Raw genomic sequence first — 16,199 nt, forward strand, 5'->3', positions numbered from 1 at the left:
CGAAAAGACAAAACTTCAGTCTGAGTGTTAATTCTAAACCCAGGTTTTGATGATCAATGACAGGATGCTAAAAATACACCTAAATGTCTCTGTGATTCTGAAACTGAGTTTCTGAAAAAGCATTGCACTTGTGGTAAGAAGTAAAGTGTGAAGTTCCAGAGAAATGAGCTGTGAATTGCAGCTGCAATGGAAATTGATCCTGTCTGTCAGTCTCTGCTCCATATTCTCAGGAAAACAGAGTGGAGCAGAGAAGGAGCCAAGATCACCGATTAAATGGGATGCTGAAGTGCCAGGGGCTAGAACCAGTCTTTGCTGGTCCCTCAGGTCAGAGCTGCAACTGTCAGAATTCACTGCTTGATACCCTGCTGAAGCTGGCAGAAGGAGAGCAGTATGAAAAATGCTGCAGGCACCAGCAGGGGAATTGGTAAGAACTACCTGGCTAAGCTTCAGGCGTGACAGGCAGTGTGCTCCTTTGGGAAGAAAACCTCTTCTCTTACGAATTGGTAGACCTTATTTTCCCCATTCGCCTCACCAGTGAGGCATAAGAAAATAGCTAGAATACTGAGGAGCAGCAGAGGCTCGGTTCATTTAGAAAACTGCAGTGGGTGGAGAGATCTGGCTGTATGACCTCTCTGCAGGTAGGCGTTCACTAAGGAGAGAGCAAAGATTCAGCAAATGGGTTTTGTGGTTTGAAGCGCCATATGTTGTATGTAGTACAATAGGTGTGGTATGTTAATCTCCTTATTCATCATCTTCTCTAAAAAGTGTGATTTCAGTTGTGATTAGCACTACAAAAAGACAGTTCTTTATGTAGCTATTACTTACTTTACCTGATTCAAGTTACCAAGAGCAGACCATTGCTAGGATGCAACCCTCCAGTAATGCATGAATAGGTAGTGCAAGTCTCACAATAGCAGCATCTCTACAAAATACCCACTTTTTCACCTGAAGTTGGGAACTCACTGTGGGAAAGTGATAAAAAGATCCTGTAGAAACTAAAAATCAACTAAATGAATTGTAGTAATTGATTCAGCTTTCCCTTTTAAATCATAGTCATTAGCTGTCATTCTTTTTATGCAGTTTTCTTTCCCCAAGTATCCCGCGTCCTTCCTGATGAAAAACATGTACCTTCCAGTGTATTGGAAATGATGTACTGTGCTCTCAGATAGATAGATTTGCATTAGAAAAATTTTTTCACTGTTAGGGTGTTCAGGCATTGGAATAGGTTGCCCAGGGAAGTGATGGAGTCACCATCCCTGGAAGTGCTTAAGAGGCATCTGGATCTGGCACTGGGTGATATAATTTAGTGGTTTAGAGGTTACAGTGGCAGTGCTGGATGGATGGTTGGACTTGGTGATCTTAAAGGTCTCTTTCAGCCTTGATGGTTCTATGATTCTATTCTATGAAATATTTTCTCTGAGGTATACACTGATACCTTCAGAGAAGTTCAGTGCTAACTTGATCAAATGGAAACTTTTTCTGTCTTTTGTTGCAATAATTGCTATTTTTCATGGTTGTTTTGAGCCCCCTGTTTTTTAAATCCCCAAATTCTTTTGTTACCTTAGCTTTTTTTTATGGTTAAAAGTAGTGACCTTAAAACATTCATTTGCAACAGGGGTCATCAGGGCCCCTATTAGTTACATTATCTCTGAATGAATGGTAAGAAAAATAGATATGAGCCCTGTACCTATCTGATGCTATAGATTACAGAATCAAGTCAGGAACAAAAGCAACCAGGGCATCTGCCTTGTCTGATGAGCTTTATCCTGTGAATATCAACAGAAGTTGTATTGTCTCCATCTTTTACAATCTAATCTCTTTTTTCCTTTGTCTGTTTTGTTTGAAGTGAAAATGTATGTCATTCTCATAGCAATGACTTCAAGATTTAACTAGAGAACTACCTTGTACTTCTTATTAAGGTAACATGACATAGGAGTATCTTTCTCCTGGGCACAAATCTTGGATAGGTTTTGATCCAGTTATTTTGTACAGCCGCTCAATTTCAGTTTTAGAATGCTATGAATTAGTTTTATGTCTCTAATAAAATGATTTCTCAGGTCCCTTGTGAATTTTCTGATGTGCCTACTATGGAACTAAGCAGGCTGTTCCATATTGTTGCAGCTAGGAGCTTTGTTCAATTGCTTAATGTTCTATGTCAGGGTCACCTCAATTTTGTTGGTTTTCTAGTCCTACTTAGCCCATTCAGATAGCACTGCAGTTACACAATACCTATCAAATGTCCTTTGCTATTCATCATCTCACTTAAATGAAGAAATTCTTAGAAACTGAAAAGAAGCAAAAAGAAAAAAAGCAAAACTCATTTTCCATGAAATTTATGTCTGAACTACACAGAAGTAAATGTTTAGGGTTATATGAAACTCTTAAGACTTTCCAGTCCTTGAGATTTGCTTCTTATTAATTTTATTTGCTGTAGCAGTAGAAAATATTGCAGACCCCCCCCCAACATTGTGATTCTCAGCTGGGATACCTCAGCATGGAAGCAGGTAAATGACTCTACAGTGATTTATCCTTATTGGAGACATTTTTACCTCTCAGTTGAGTCGCTAGAAAGGAGGCCAGGATTAGAATTTGTTTTGTTTTGCCATTTTTTCACCAATTGCCAAATATTCTGTACTGGTGATCAACATTGTTTGATAGTGAAAATTAATTAAAAAAAAAAACCTGGATGATTTGAAAGGGGGAAAAAAATACCCTGCTTTGTAGATGTTAGAACAAGCAACTTCTTAACACCTTTTCTTCAAGGAGTTAAGATGAATAACATCTTTGAACAAATATTTCAAACATGCAGAGACTATATTAAAAAATAAAAAGATGAAATCCTGTGTAAATTGTTTAGAACATTCCTAGTGAAGACATGTTGATTAATAAACATAAAAGAGGGAAGATGCATATTAATTTGTTTATATATAAGAGGCTTCTAACTCATTAAAAGTCTTCTAAGTGTTTAACTAGTGAAGCAGTGGATAAAACCTGACATTGTCTTTAATCTTGTGGAGGACTCAAATATGAAAAAAAACCAGATTATTGCTAAATATGTATAATAGCTCTGTTAATGGCAGTGTTTTGAAAACGTGGGGTGTGTGTCAGCTCAGTGGTTTTGCTTGTAATATGGTGGAAATTTTAATTCCATTTTTTATCTCAGTTGCTGGGATCAGTAGGATTGAAGAGAACTTCATCAACCACAATCTTTGGTACTTGTATGTGGATTTTGGTAGATGTGATTATTGGCTCATTATCAACTGGAAGATCGCTAGGAAAGCACAGATGCAGTAGAATAGGAGCTGATGTGTCTCTTATTTCTTTAGATTCTTTGCTAAACTACTATGACAAGCTGAGTTATTTGCACTATTAACAACTAATGTTTTTGTAGGAGAAAACCCCTATGAACTATTTTAAAGGAATTGTATTATTAACTTAATGTCCTTGGCAAATAGAGATCAAGTAATTGCATTCAGTCTAACTTAAAAACACATGAATATGAAATAGCTGAAGAACCATCTAGCCTTTGTATAAACAGTCCTTCAAGAAAATCACCGTGTATTTGCTAGTTTTCTCTGAAATTACATTTTCTTTTTAGATACTTGTTTTCGCAGGTTTTTGCTCTAAAAGTGTTAATGCAAATTAATTTGTAAAAAAAAATCGGATTTAATTTTTGCAGGCAACAGATAGGTAAAAAAGTAAGTGTCATTTTGACTGTATCATGCAATTTGAGTTTAAGAACTTTTTAGTGTTTTGTTTGCTCTTTGTTTTTCATCAAAGGCATTTCTCTCTTTTCACTTTTTTTTTGTGTTTTTCAGAAGCCTATACCTCTATTACACTGTGATTCTTTAAAGCAATGGATTACTATTTCTTCTTATATGTCATATTTATAGAACTGTATGACTCCTTATTTCCTATGTTACTTACTATTATAATATGAATAAATAATCATACTAGAATTATGTCGGTAATTTTGCAGATCCAATGCGTGGACCACGAAAACTAGAAGTTGTGGAGATCAAATCCAGACAAATCACTATTTGCTGGGAACCATTTGGATATAATGTCACACGTTGCCATCGGTACAACCTCACAGTCCATTACCGTTACCAGGCTGGAGGTCAAGAGCAAGTGAGAGAAGAAGTAAGCTGGGATACAGAAAGTTCACATCCCCAGCACACAATTACTAATCTGTCACCATACACAAATGTTAGCATCAAATTAGTATTAATGAATCCCGAAGGACGAAAAGAAAGCCAAGAACTTGTAGTGCAAACTGATGAAGATGGTGAGTTTTTCTATTTACATATACATTGTACATGACCTGATACTCAATACAGTTTTCTATATAAGTGCATGTTCTGTTTTTACTGAAAACTGTAGATTTTCCACCAACTTCACCAATTTTAAGAGAGTAAAACTCCATTATTACAGTGATCTTTTACATAACCTGTAACATCACACATAATTTAATCATTTCGTCATTAAACTCGTAACTTGTGCTTGAACTGTATTCTACCACTTTAAACTTCCAGCATTAGTTTGAAGAAAATTCAGGTGATTGACCACAGTATCCTTATGTAAACTTTTCTACTGAGTGATGTACTCAGCATTAAATATTTGTTCTTTATCTGTGGTTTCAGTTTCTCTTTCTTTGGCTTCCTAACCACTGGACAGTGTTACTTGCTTATTTAAACAATTCCATATACTGACATTGAAGTATACAGATATTCCCTTCCTTTTAATAATTTTCAACTCACAAGGGGTTTTCAGATCTCTTTTTTAAAAATTTTATTTTATTTCGAGCAAAATGTAATGTGCAAATGTCTTTTTTGAAGCAGGGACAGCAGAATTGGCTACTGTGTCTTTTTAGTGCTCTTAAAAATATTGCATGAAAAGGTTATACCATCCTCCTAAGTCCTCTGTGATATTACTTTGATTACACATGCAGAGAGTTTACTGGAACTCTGTTAGCTACGATACCAAAATGGGACTTCCCTGTTGAATTGGTCATGCACCAGGAATCAGTTTCACCTTTCCAGAACATTCTGTGCTGATATATAGTCTCTTAGTGCCCTCTACAAGTGTACCTTAGTTTTTTTGACCTTACTTTTAGCTATTTTAAATGCATATATTTCAAAGAAATCTTATCAAATGACTGGCATTGCTTTGTATAACAGATCTGTACTCCTTCCATTTTTATCATCTGCAATCTGAACAGGAATGGCTTTGTATTTACTTCCAGATCAATTATAGGTTTACTGCAAACATGTTGGAAATATTTCTAGTAAAAACTTCAGCAGTAATGAGTTCCTTTTATAATAAATACTTGACGTCTGTCATTTAAACCTATTAAATTATTTAATGTATGCTGCATTGGTTTTATGTAGTACTAATTTCTAATCAAAATATATGAGGGAATAAATTAAACAATTTAGGAATATACAGTTACTAATGCAATGGATTCAACAGAGCGTAGCTAACAAAAAAAGTGTTTAATTAGAATTAATTTTGGTGTCATCCTCTAACTTCGATTCAGTTCAATTGTAGGATGACAAAGCTGAAGAGCTTATTGTTATCAGGGATGTTTATGTATTTTATCTAAATTGTCTTATTCGTGACCCTCTGGAACTTTATATTAGTCTAAGACCTATTAAAACCCAGCATCAGTGGCTGAAAGAGTACCTCGGACAAAAATTATGAGGTTTTAGTATACCATACACATTCATTAAGGTGTATAAATCTGAATTTAACACAACAGAGTATACCGACCCAAATAATCATCTTAATTTTTAAATCACACAGTCATGTTTGTTGCAAGGGACTTCCAGAGCTCACTTAGTCTAGCCTTTTGCTCAGAGAAGGTTAAGTGAGAGCAGATTGCTCAAGGACTTGTACAGTTGAGTTTGAGTACATGTCTAGGTGACCTCTGCCAGTGTTTGACCCCCCCCCCCTTATGGCATAACTGCTCAGAGTTTATGACCTTCAGATAATTTTAGAGTGTTACTACAGAGGTTTGCTATACTTTCAGTTTTCTTATGCTATGTTTAATTTCTCTTCCTCTACGCATAAGTCATTAACCCCATGATTCCAAATTAGTTTTGCCAGTTCTCTCCTACTTGGAAGCAAGGTTTAGTGTCCAGAATTAAAGCTGCCCTGTAGGCTTTGTTTTACTGGTCCATAGAGGGCTGGTAGGCCAGTTCAGAAACCACCACTTCTGTCCTTGGATCTTCCCCTTGGTAGAGCAGGGAACTCTGTGAAGAGCTATGGACCTTGTAAACTCCCATACCAACAGCATGGAGCAGTAGGAGAAGGATAGTGCTCTACCAAAAGTGTCAACAGGAAGGAGTCACCAAATATCTTGCTTGCAGATCTTTCTCTTCCTTAACCATTCAGGTAAATCACAGTAAGGGATATGAGAAGTTATTTCAACCAATGCAGAAAGTAGTTTCTGCCTTCTTTCTGTAGCAAGTGGAAAATGTTAAGTGTATCTTCTTGCTGGATTTTCACATGCAGTTTGTGGAAAGATGCTAACACCCCAATGCCTTTTGCCTCACAACAGTCCTGTGTGCATTTTTGGGGATTTTCTTTCCACATTCCTTTGACAGTGGTGTTACAAAATGAAATCACAGGTGCATGTCCATGTGGTGTTTACATGTCTCCTTCTCTGAAAAGTGCATTGAGATTGGCTTGGGGGTAAGGTAATGATTGCAGAACAAAAGGGAAACAGAATTAGATACCAGAGGGTAGTTTAACATACCTTTTATCAGAACCTTCTGACCTCCCTGATTCTTCAGAGGTCTTTCTCATACATTAAGAGACTTTAAGAAAAATTAATAATGTCAGATTTTTAGTTTGACTGTTTCATAATTTTCTTATGTTCATCCTGTTGTAGGTCTTCAGGCCTAATGTCAGCATTGCCGTTCTATGCAACACGTGGCTCGTCTTTCCAAGTTAACCTTTCTAGTTCAGTCTCCTGAAACTATACCTTGTTACTTCAGTGCTTGTCCATTTTCTTATATGAATGTTTAATGTGTTTGCCATTTTGGGACAGTAACACTTGATAAGTAGGTATCACAAGTAGATTTTATTTGCAAAAATTGATATTTGAGATATTGCCTAATTCCTTATAAAAAGCTGATTTGTTCTTTTATCATCCATAAAGTTTTACAGGAAATGTGTGATGCTCACGAATTCCTTCTTACACTGAAGGTGACACATAACGGCACTGTCTTGTTAAATAAATCATTCTCCTCCTGAGCTGCCCTGGCTTTTGCTTCAGTCTTGGGGAAATAATAGTGGGATGGTTTTTATGCCTCAGCAGTGCAAATATTAAACAGAGTGCGTCCTTCTGAATTTTTTCTTAAATTCTTTTTTTTCTTTTTTTATCTCTTAGTCCCGAGTGCTGTACCACTTGAATCCATTCAAGGGAGTACCTTTGAAGAGAAGATTTTTCTTCAGTGGAGAGAACCGGTGCAAACATATGGTGTTATTACTTTGTATGAGGTATCTAGAAATTTGCCATGTTTTAATTTTTATGTATAGTTCTGATTTTCAAAAGCGCATAATTAGTATGCAAATTAATATTTTTTTACAGTTTATGTAAAATTAACTTCAGTTTGAAAATAGTAGCACTTGGAAAGTAAATATATATAATGTAGGAGTGAATTATGCAGGACCCAGAATGTCCTTGAGTTTCCAGCTTTAAGACAACTGCTGTTTTTACAACCATGTGATATAGCATTCTATCTAGTAATCTGGATGAAATATTTAAAAGATTGAAAGACAGATCTTAGTGAATTTCTTAAAAAAATAGGAGACATAACACAGCAGCGACAGTCAACGTCACATTTAGATAGGACTCATTACACGAAGCCTATTGTAATAGAAACAAGCAGGCATAATTCAGAAAAAATCTAGCATTTTTAAAATGCAAATTCAACAAAATTGTATGTTGTTAGATGTCTAAAAATCACTGCTTTTTCTCATGTGGAACCTCTGCCTGAATACCTCTTAGAAAATTTGACAAAAGACTGCACAGATTATGCTGTCAGACAGTAATCACTGTTAAGCTTCTTACCTGACCTTACTACAAAATTGGTATTGAAATGTTTTGTTTAAAAAACCCCACCTAAATGAGATATGGTGTAAAAGAAAAGTTAAATTGAATGGTAACCTATTGATACTGTTTTGAAAACTACTTTATTGTAGGAGGATAAAATGTTATGAAAAAGTATGAATTGATTTTTTATAAAGCTAAAAACTTTGTAGCTAGTTCATCAGTTGTCTGTCTTCAGGGATCAAAATGTTTTAGTTAAGTGTTAAATGTTATTATTGATGTTAGATCTTACGTGTATAGAAACGCACAGTGGTGAATCCTCTTTGTACTTAGGAACATACATGAGTGTCTAATTACTCTACTGAGGAGTATACACACATATACGGGCAGTTCATTCCTGAATGTATACATGAATCTAACTCTGTCAGTTGTACTGGGACTTATGCAGGTGTATTCAGAGATGGGAAAGGACCAGACTTCCTAAGGTAGTCCAAACGGTGCACATTTCTGAACATCCGAAGAACCTAGCATTCCAACAGTGAATCAGAAGCGTAATTTAATTAATTTTTAAGTAAAAGATACCAACAGACTGATGCAGTCATGTTGTCCCTTGTTTTAAAGATGTTAGCTCAGTCCAGTCAGGTGGCTGAATATGAACAGGCACCTGGTTGCTGGAAGCTTGTTTGTCAGTACTTTTTCTGCCCTGTTGTTTGCTTATAAGCCAAAAATGTATTCACAAAGTTTTTATAGATATGACTGGTAAACTACCTGGGGGCCAACAAATATACAGTGTGGCATATTACCTATTTTAAATGTATACTTCTGGTGAAGTATAAAAGTATACTTCGGTTATATTTTAGCTAACTGAACAGGATCAGATCCAGACAAGACAGATGAAATTTAGGTACCAATGTTTTATAGGTTGATTTAGGCTATCCGTGATATCTCAGTAGGCATCTCAGGTTGATAGTTATACTTTCAAGGTAATGCATCCAGCACAGCTCCAAATCACCCAAGCTTGAGGAATGAGGAGTCAAGCTCCTGTTTGCATCCTGTTGTAAGCCAAAGCTTAGACAGAGGCATCTAAGCCTTGGCTGTGTATGCATCCACAATTCAGATCTGAAAAGCATAGCCATTAAAGCTGCTTTTATACAAACATAAGCCATGTTTGGTATGTTCATGAAAACTACGCTCATGGCATTCAACTTTTAGAGATTGGTCTAGCAGACAAACACTAAGCTAGTAAGGGGAAGGCCTGGGTAGGAGACATTTCAGCCTGAGAGATTCCCCAATTCATGCTGATCTGCCTGCAGGGGAACAATTCAGGCACAGAGCCACAGCAAGGGTTGAATGCTCCTTCCATTGGCCTGTCACCTGCCACTGGGCTGTACACAACCAGGGATGAAAGAATTGAAGTGCCAGGAGGAAAGCAAGTATGAGAGTGCCGGGTACTTTAGAGTAGAAGACCTACAGCTTGGGTAATGCAAAACTGCATGTAAGCCTGAGTTAGAAGCATAGTTTCTCTTTCCAGGGAAAACTCTTTAGCTGGTAGCTATTTTTTGTAAGGGCAGCCTTAGGATTACAGCAGCAGACATTTTTCAGCAGGAGGTCCCAGGGTCTCAATCCCAGCAGACAGATAAACTTAATGTGCAGTCCTGAGTCTCCATCTCTGCTCCCAGAGAGAAAGCTCAATCTCAACTCTGTGTCTAGCATTTTTTACTCAGAGGACCTAAGTCTCTGTGTTGTTAAAAATCTCATAACTTAGTCTGTTTTCTGGGCCAGCTATTTGTTTTTAGTACCTGAAGAAGACAGTCTTTTCATATGTGTGGTGAGAAAAACATAATGACAGATTATTCCATTTTGCTTCACTGTCGCCGGTACAGGTCCACAGTTGTTGGAATAAAGGTATTAGTCCTTTGGGCAAGGTTTCATCTAAATTTGATAAAAATAGTCAACATCCAGTGAGAAAATTACCTCCATGCCCCTTTTTTTCATCACTTTAAAGCTGAGCTGACATTAGCAACAGTTAAAAAAATCCCCAAACATAGAAACCATCCTTCAAGTAGGAGTGAAATATAGAAACAGTTCAAGTTTATTTTAACCAGGCAAAATGCTTATTTTTTTCATGTGTTCTTCATGAACCATGGAAGAACACGTTTCATTGTGGAACATCAGGCATTTAGCTATCTAATAGCTAACCACTGCAAAAATTTTGTAAGAATCTAACATATACTGCTGAGTCTCTGATAGCCTGGTATCATTTTGAATAAAACTTAAATGAGATTTTGGAAAATCAAGTTAAGAATCATAGAAATATAGAAAACAGAACTAAAGGGAGCTGCAGGAGGTCATTTAGTTCACATATCTGTGGCAGGATCACCTGTATTTCAAGCTTAACTGTGATGTAGTTGTTTAACCTGTATTTTAAAATCTCAAAAAAAAGTTATGACCCTCTCTCCCAAAAGCAGACATAAAACCACTTAGCATGAGATAGGAAGATTCAGTTAAGCAATATATAACCTCAATTTCTTTACTGATAGAAGTTCAGATAGTTGGTAATGTAATCTTCTTGTGTCCCCTGCAAGAATTAGAAGCGTTAGTTGAATCATTTTTAAGGCACTTTTAGTTCAGTTTATGGATGAGGAGTTATAGAGGATCTGCCTATATCTACTGAAACGTCAGGGTTTATTTAAAGGGTATCAAAGTTTTTATTTCTAATTACCAGCACTTTATTGATGTTATACTATATGGGTCATATAAAAATCAGTTTTCATTAACTCAAAGGTTTTAGGAAACTGCAAGTTTTTGAGGTGTGTAATGCCAGCACTTGGATATTCTATGTACTGTATTATGTGTCTTCTTAATTCTAATGATATGGAGTAAACATAGCAAAAAGAATGTCAGTTATCACTTTATATAATGAGGGTGCTGAAATTATTTGCATAAAAATGAAACTTTAAAAGTAAAAAGGAGGGATGAATAATTTTTACTTTTTAATTTTTTTATGGTTTTCTTATTTTTAAATTCTCATTACAGTGCAAAGAAATCAGTAATTAATAGAAGAAATCTGGATCAAGTTTTACTGTGAACTTATATTAACATTTCTAATGAAAGCTAAAAATACTATTTGAATCAAACTGAGGATACAGTATACACTCTGCATATATTACTTAACATTTTATCTCTCCTTTCCTCCAAATGAGAATCTGACCTAGGTACAATATAATAACCTGAAAAATTCCAAATTAGCAAGTGTAATAGCTAAGCTTCAGACTAAAATAGAAGCTTTACCCAGTTTCTGAAAAAATTGCCTTAAGCTGCACTTATTATCTTTTATGGACTTCCTTATTCAGGGCAAAGTGTAATTACAGTTAAGTCAACTGGAACGGGGGGGGCTACACCCCATGTTGTTCACTTCTCAGTTTTTACCTGGTTGTTTTGGCTTTGTTACTGTTGCTGATCAAAACCAACAGTAAGATGAATTCAAAATATGACACAGTTAAAGCTAACATCTTGAAGGAATTAATGTAAGCCTGAACCCATCGTTTAGAGTTGTAATCTAGCTGCCTCTAAGTCTCTGTATCTATAGAAGTAATAACTCATACCAGTTAGGACTGAGTTTCTGTGTCCCTTCGCGGGATTTGGGATTTGAAGAGTATAAGAGAGTAAGATAGCTTATCACAAAATGTCTGACAGCGCATACATCAGAAGGGTTTACTGGATAAAGATGCAATCTCCTCAAGGCAGTTTATAACTTTCTTATTCTTTTGCAGATCACCTACAAAGCAGTGAGTTCCTTTGACCCAGAAATAGATTTATCGAATCAAAGTGGACGAGTCTCAAAGCTAGGAAATGAAACGCACTATCTCTTTTTTGGACTGTATCCTGGCACTACCTACTCTTTTACCATCAGAGCCAGCACAGCTAAAGGGTTTGGACCTCCAATAACAAATCAGTTCACCACTAAAATATCAGGTACTTGATCAAAAAATATCTTATTTTCTTATGATAATGAGTTGGGTAATTCTTTTGTTGTTTACATCCTCTTTATAATTTAACAAGCAGGAAACTGAAAAAGTAAAAAACATGTTCATCCCCGAAGATGTCAAAGTGACATATATTACCATATTTGAAGAACTTGCAAGTGTTTCAATATTAGCTAATACTTTGAAATTCCTGTTCACAACTGTAACATATCACTCAAGAAACGGTATGAATTATGTGTTGCAGCCACTGCCAGCTGCAGTTGCAACATTTCGCATAGGGTTTTTTGGACCTGAAGATGAGGATTTCATTCAGAGCTTAGTCAGCCTTGACATGATTTTAAATTAGTGCAGTAACAGTGCTGGAAAATCTCTTTAATGAGCCATGAACAATTGAGAGTAGAGTAGAAATACTATACATCTAGTGCTCGCTTAGAAAGTGTAGTTAACTGCCAGTCTGCATATGTTCCTAGCAGACGTGTGGACTGAAGTGGATATGAAACTGTATTAGACAAGAACATCAGGACTGGTGGTTTTCAGATAACAGCAGTGTGACTCTGTCACTTCTGCAGATCCTTGAGCAGTATTTTAAAGCCCTCCCAGAGGTAGGGGAACACTTAATTTCTCTGGTTGTTGGGATGCAATACTATTACATCCTCTAAAATGCTTATGTAATTGAGGACAAAATGTTTTCCAAAGTTATAGTTGAAATCCCTTTCTTCTTCAATTCACTACAGTTCTGCTTTGGAATTAAACTGACAGTTGAACTATAGCCCCTTGATAATATTTATACAAAATTGCCTTATCTATTTGTGGTCAACTGTGCTTTTCAGAAAGGATAAAGGAAAGCTTTTGGGTCGAAAGTTGTCTGTGTCTTTTACTCTCATTCTGTGTACTTTTCCCCATGTCTCATTTCCTGCCCTCACTGGAATGAAAAAAACTAACAAGTGTTAATCAGAAATAGAGTGATTTCTTCTTTCTTATTATAGGAAAGGGCAGTTAATGCAAAGTGGAAGTTACTACCAGTACTGGTGTTTGTGGAGAAAAAAAAAAAAGTTGTTAATTTTCAAGTGAGATGATTACTCTTTATAGGACATCTAAACAGAATTAACACTGATTAGTAAAAATGGAGTTCATTTTCCATCCCCCTTCCTATACTGAGCAGAAGGTTTCTCTGTCAGAAATCAATTTCTGACACAGCAAAACTTTATATGAGTTGGGATGGCAGGATCAGCTCTTATTAGAATGAGGAATGAAGGAGATATTGAGCATGGATGAGAATCTGGATAATTGGGAATAGTACTGGATCTTAAATTGTGTTTATCTAAAATTATATGTCACAACTAAAAAAAAATCATTAGTAGGAATAGACACTGCAGGCATTCAGGGAGTGAGGCTAACCTCCAAGTCGCCATGTGGCGAGGTTCTGCAAACTGTCTTGTCTGCACTCCACTCTCTCATTGTTTCCTGTTAGTTACTGTACTAACAAGGAATGTTTGTGACTTGTCCACAGGTAGTTAAAACCAACCTCTTGATGAATTTAGAATAGAAACAAAATGCATATATTTTTTTAATATAATTGAAAAATGAACAACTGATATTTTAGCTGTTGAATATGGTACCCTCTTTGCAGCGCTGTTGGTCTGTAATTTCATTGTCTCACTGGAAGGCTTTTAGGCTCTTTCATGTAGCCAGTGCTCTCCATTTTGGACAGATGTGAGACAAAACTGCTTCAACTGCTTAATGGCAACAGTGCATTCTGACCAATTTCTGCATTTTACTTTGTCTAACTCTAGATGGTATTTTCTTCTGAATAAAAATCTCTAAATTTCCTGTCTTAATCACTGTCTTAAGTGATTTCAGTAGTGCTGTTCTGTACTGTAAATCATTGCTTTGTTTTATTCTACAGTTGTGTGATTGGCACTGATGGATGAAGTGATCTTCATCTACATATTACCAAAGGCAGAACTTGTAGCAGTACATGCTATCAAAATTGATGGGCACTCTATTAGAAGACTGTTTTCTGTTGTGTGTAACTTCGTGAAAAGTCAGCTGTGAATACTGAAATTTTGTATGCTACCTTTCATTCTGAGAAGAATTTCATCCATTTCAGGGACACGGCTGACATAATTAAAAACTCTGAGGACCAATAAATTACTGAAGTGCTTTCAAATGGGGATTTAAATATTTAGCAAGAGAGACATTACTCTCAGCCATCACTCTGAAAATCTGTTCAGTTCAGGCAACTTGTAAATGTTGCAGTTTGCACACAATGGTGGAAACTCAACAGAATTGAGCAGCGTACGTCACTATAGCTACCATATTCACTAAACATGTTGAAGTTCTCCAACCTTTTGAGCCTTGCCTCTGTGTTCATCAATTCATTGTGGCCCAACACAGGTAGTCTACCTTTGAGAACTTCTGAGCTTTCTGCTGCTGAAGACCAGGGTGTGCAGTTGCAAAAACTGTGTACAGGAAGAATATCTCCTGTTTTCTCTGTTTATTGATACGTTCCTTCTTTACATGTGGGCAGTGTGGAGAAGGAAGTGTCATAACCTAGACAGGAGAAAATGGAGAAGAGAAAAAGTAGCCAGGACTAAAGGGTGTGGCTGGGAGAACCAAAAATCCTATCTGGCATAGGAAGACAGTTCTGGTCTTGATAGGGACACTGAAATTAGTAAAGAGAGCAAGTAGGGACTTAGAAGTCATAAATTAGGAAAATTAAAAGACTTATTAAGGTGTGGGCAGGAGACCAAGGGCAAGAAATGACAGGTATTCCAATAATGTTCAGAGTTCATACTCTGAACTTCAGCTTTTTGGAGATGCAGTTATGTCCATCCTTATTTTCAGGATGGTCAGGTTGAGAATGGGACCTTACATGAACAAGTTCTGATATTCAAAACTGCAAAACTGTAAACTGTTTCTTAATCTTTAAAATACTGTGTAAAACTATGCCTTTAAGTGGGTATCCAAATTACTTAAAATGATTAATTTAAATGATTGTGCCTTATATCCAGGGTTGTAAACAGAATAAAACCTGCTCAGCTTACAAGGAGGTTTTTGAAGAATTAATTTTTTTTATCTGTGAAGTATTTCAAAACTGATAAATATCAATGAAAAGCAATGAAGATGTTAATGTTTTCACATTTCCTTGCTGAGGAGTTCTGCAATAAAGTATTAATGCAGTCCTTACTTGCATATGTAGGGCAATATGGATAAGGAGAGAGAAATTAATTTACCTTTCAAGTAGATGCAGGTACTACTGGGAAGGTGAAAATGATTGGAAAATACACTTGAAAGAAAGACCCACATTGTTGGAGCTATTTAATTTGCTGGAGGAGCCTAGAGGTTGATATTATCTGTATGTGGAGCATAATACACTCTTGAGTATCTTCATTGTTATGGTACACACAAGGTATACAGTGACTGGAAGAAGAAACTAGATGAACTGAGATGTCAAATGGGTCTCCACATTCAACATGTGGAATATAATTAGCCTTTGGAAGAATCTGCTGAGGAAAAGATGTTCTCCCCCACCAAATGTATTTTCTCTTTCACGTGGGAATTAGTTTAGGGAAGTTCATTGCTCTGCATTATTCCTGTGGTCAGAAAAACCATTGCAATGACCACTTTTTGCTTCTGTAGCCTTTAAATCTGTTAAATGTGCATTATCATTAACAACTGGACAATAAGGATACGACAGGCTGTCAAACAACCAATTAACTGAGTAACCATCCATCCAATGTAGTGATAGAAATGGGACTAGAGGATAGCACTGAAGAAAGTAGCAACAGTAAAAGACAATAACTGAGGCATCATTTGTTTTAATCACAACTGTAATTCTTTAATGAAGACACTGTTTGCAAAAGTGCTGAGTGTGGCTTGGAACTAAGATAAGCTGTCATGGTGATAATTCTGCTTCGTCATTGTAAATTATGTCTGTGGTGGACAATAGACCCAAGACAGTTATAGCACTAGTTAAAATTCCAGGAATGAGAAATTCTGAGAGTGCATCCTGATACAACTGACATATTGAGAAAGCTGGGCTCTGTTTCAAAAACTGTAGTCACTGCATGCTCATTTGCAGATGCTCTTCTCAAGATAACTTTTTGTTTCCAAGTCATGGATTTTCAATACTTTCTGCAAACTTAGTCCTA

The 16,199-nt window shown here is 36.3% G+C and overlaps 1 protein-coding gene across 10 annotated transcripts in view; it reads left to right on the forward strand.

Moving 5' to 3' along the window:
• PTPRM (protein tyrosine phosphatase, receptor type M) overlaps nt 1-16,199 on the forward strand; it is a 459,625-nt gene that overhangs the window by 237,307 nt on the left and 206,119 nt on the right. For all 10 annotated transcript variants that reach the window (XM_027650889.1, XM_027650890.1, XM_027650892.1 and 7 more), the window contains exons 8-10: nt 3,980-4,288; nt 7,397-7,506; nt 11,833-12,034. In XM_027650889.1, coding sequence (XP_027506690.1) covers nt 3,980-4,288; nt 7,397-7,506; nt 11,833-12,034 — 621 coding nt within the window. The remainder of the gene's footprint in view (nt 1-3,979; nt 4,289-7,396; nt 7,507-11,832; nt 12,035-16,199) is intronic.

Source organism: Corapipo altera, unplaced genomic scaffold, assembly GCF_003945725.1.
Source record: "Corapipo altera isolate COAL_440 unplaced genomic scaffold, ASM394572v1 24, whole genome shotgun sequence".
Lineage (NCBI taxonomy): Eukaryota > Metazoa > Chordata > Aves > Passeriformes > Pipridae > Corapipo > Corapipo altera.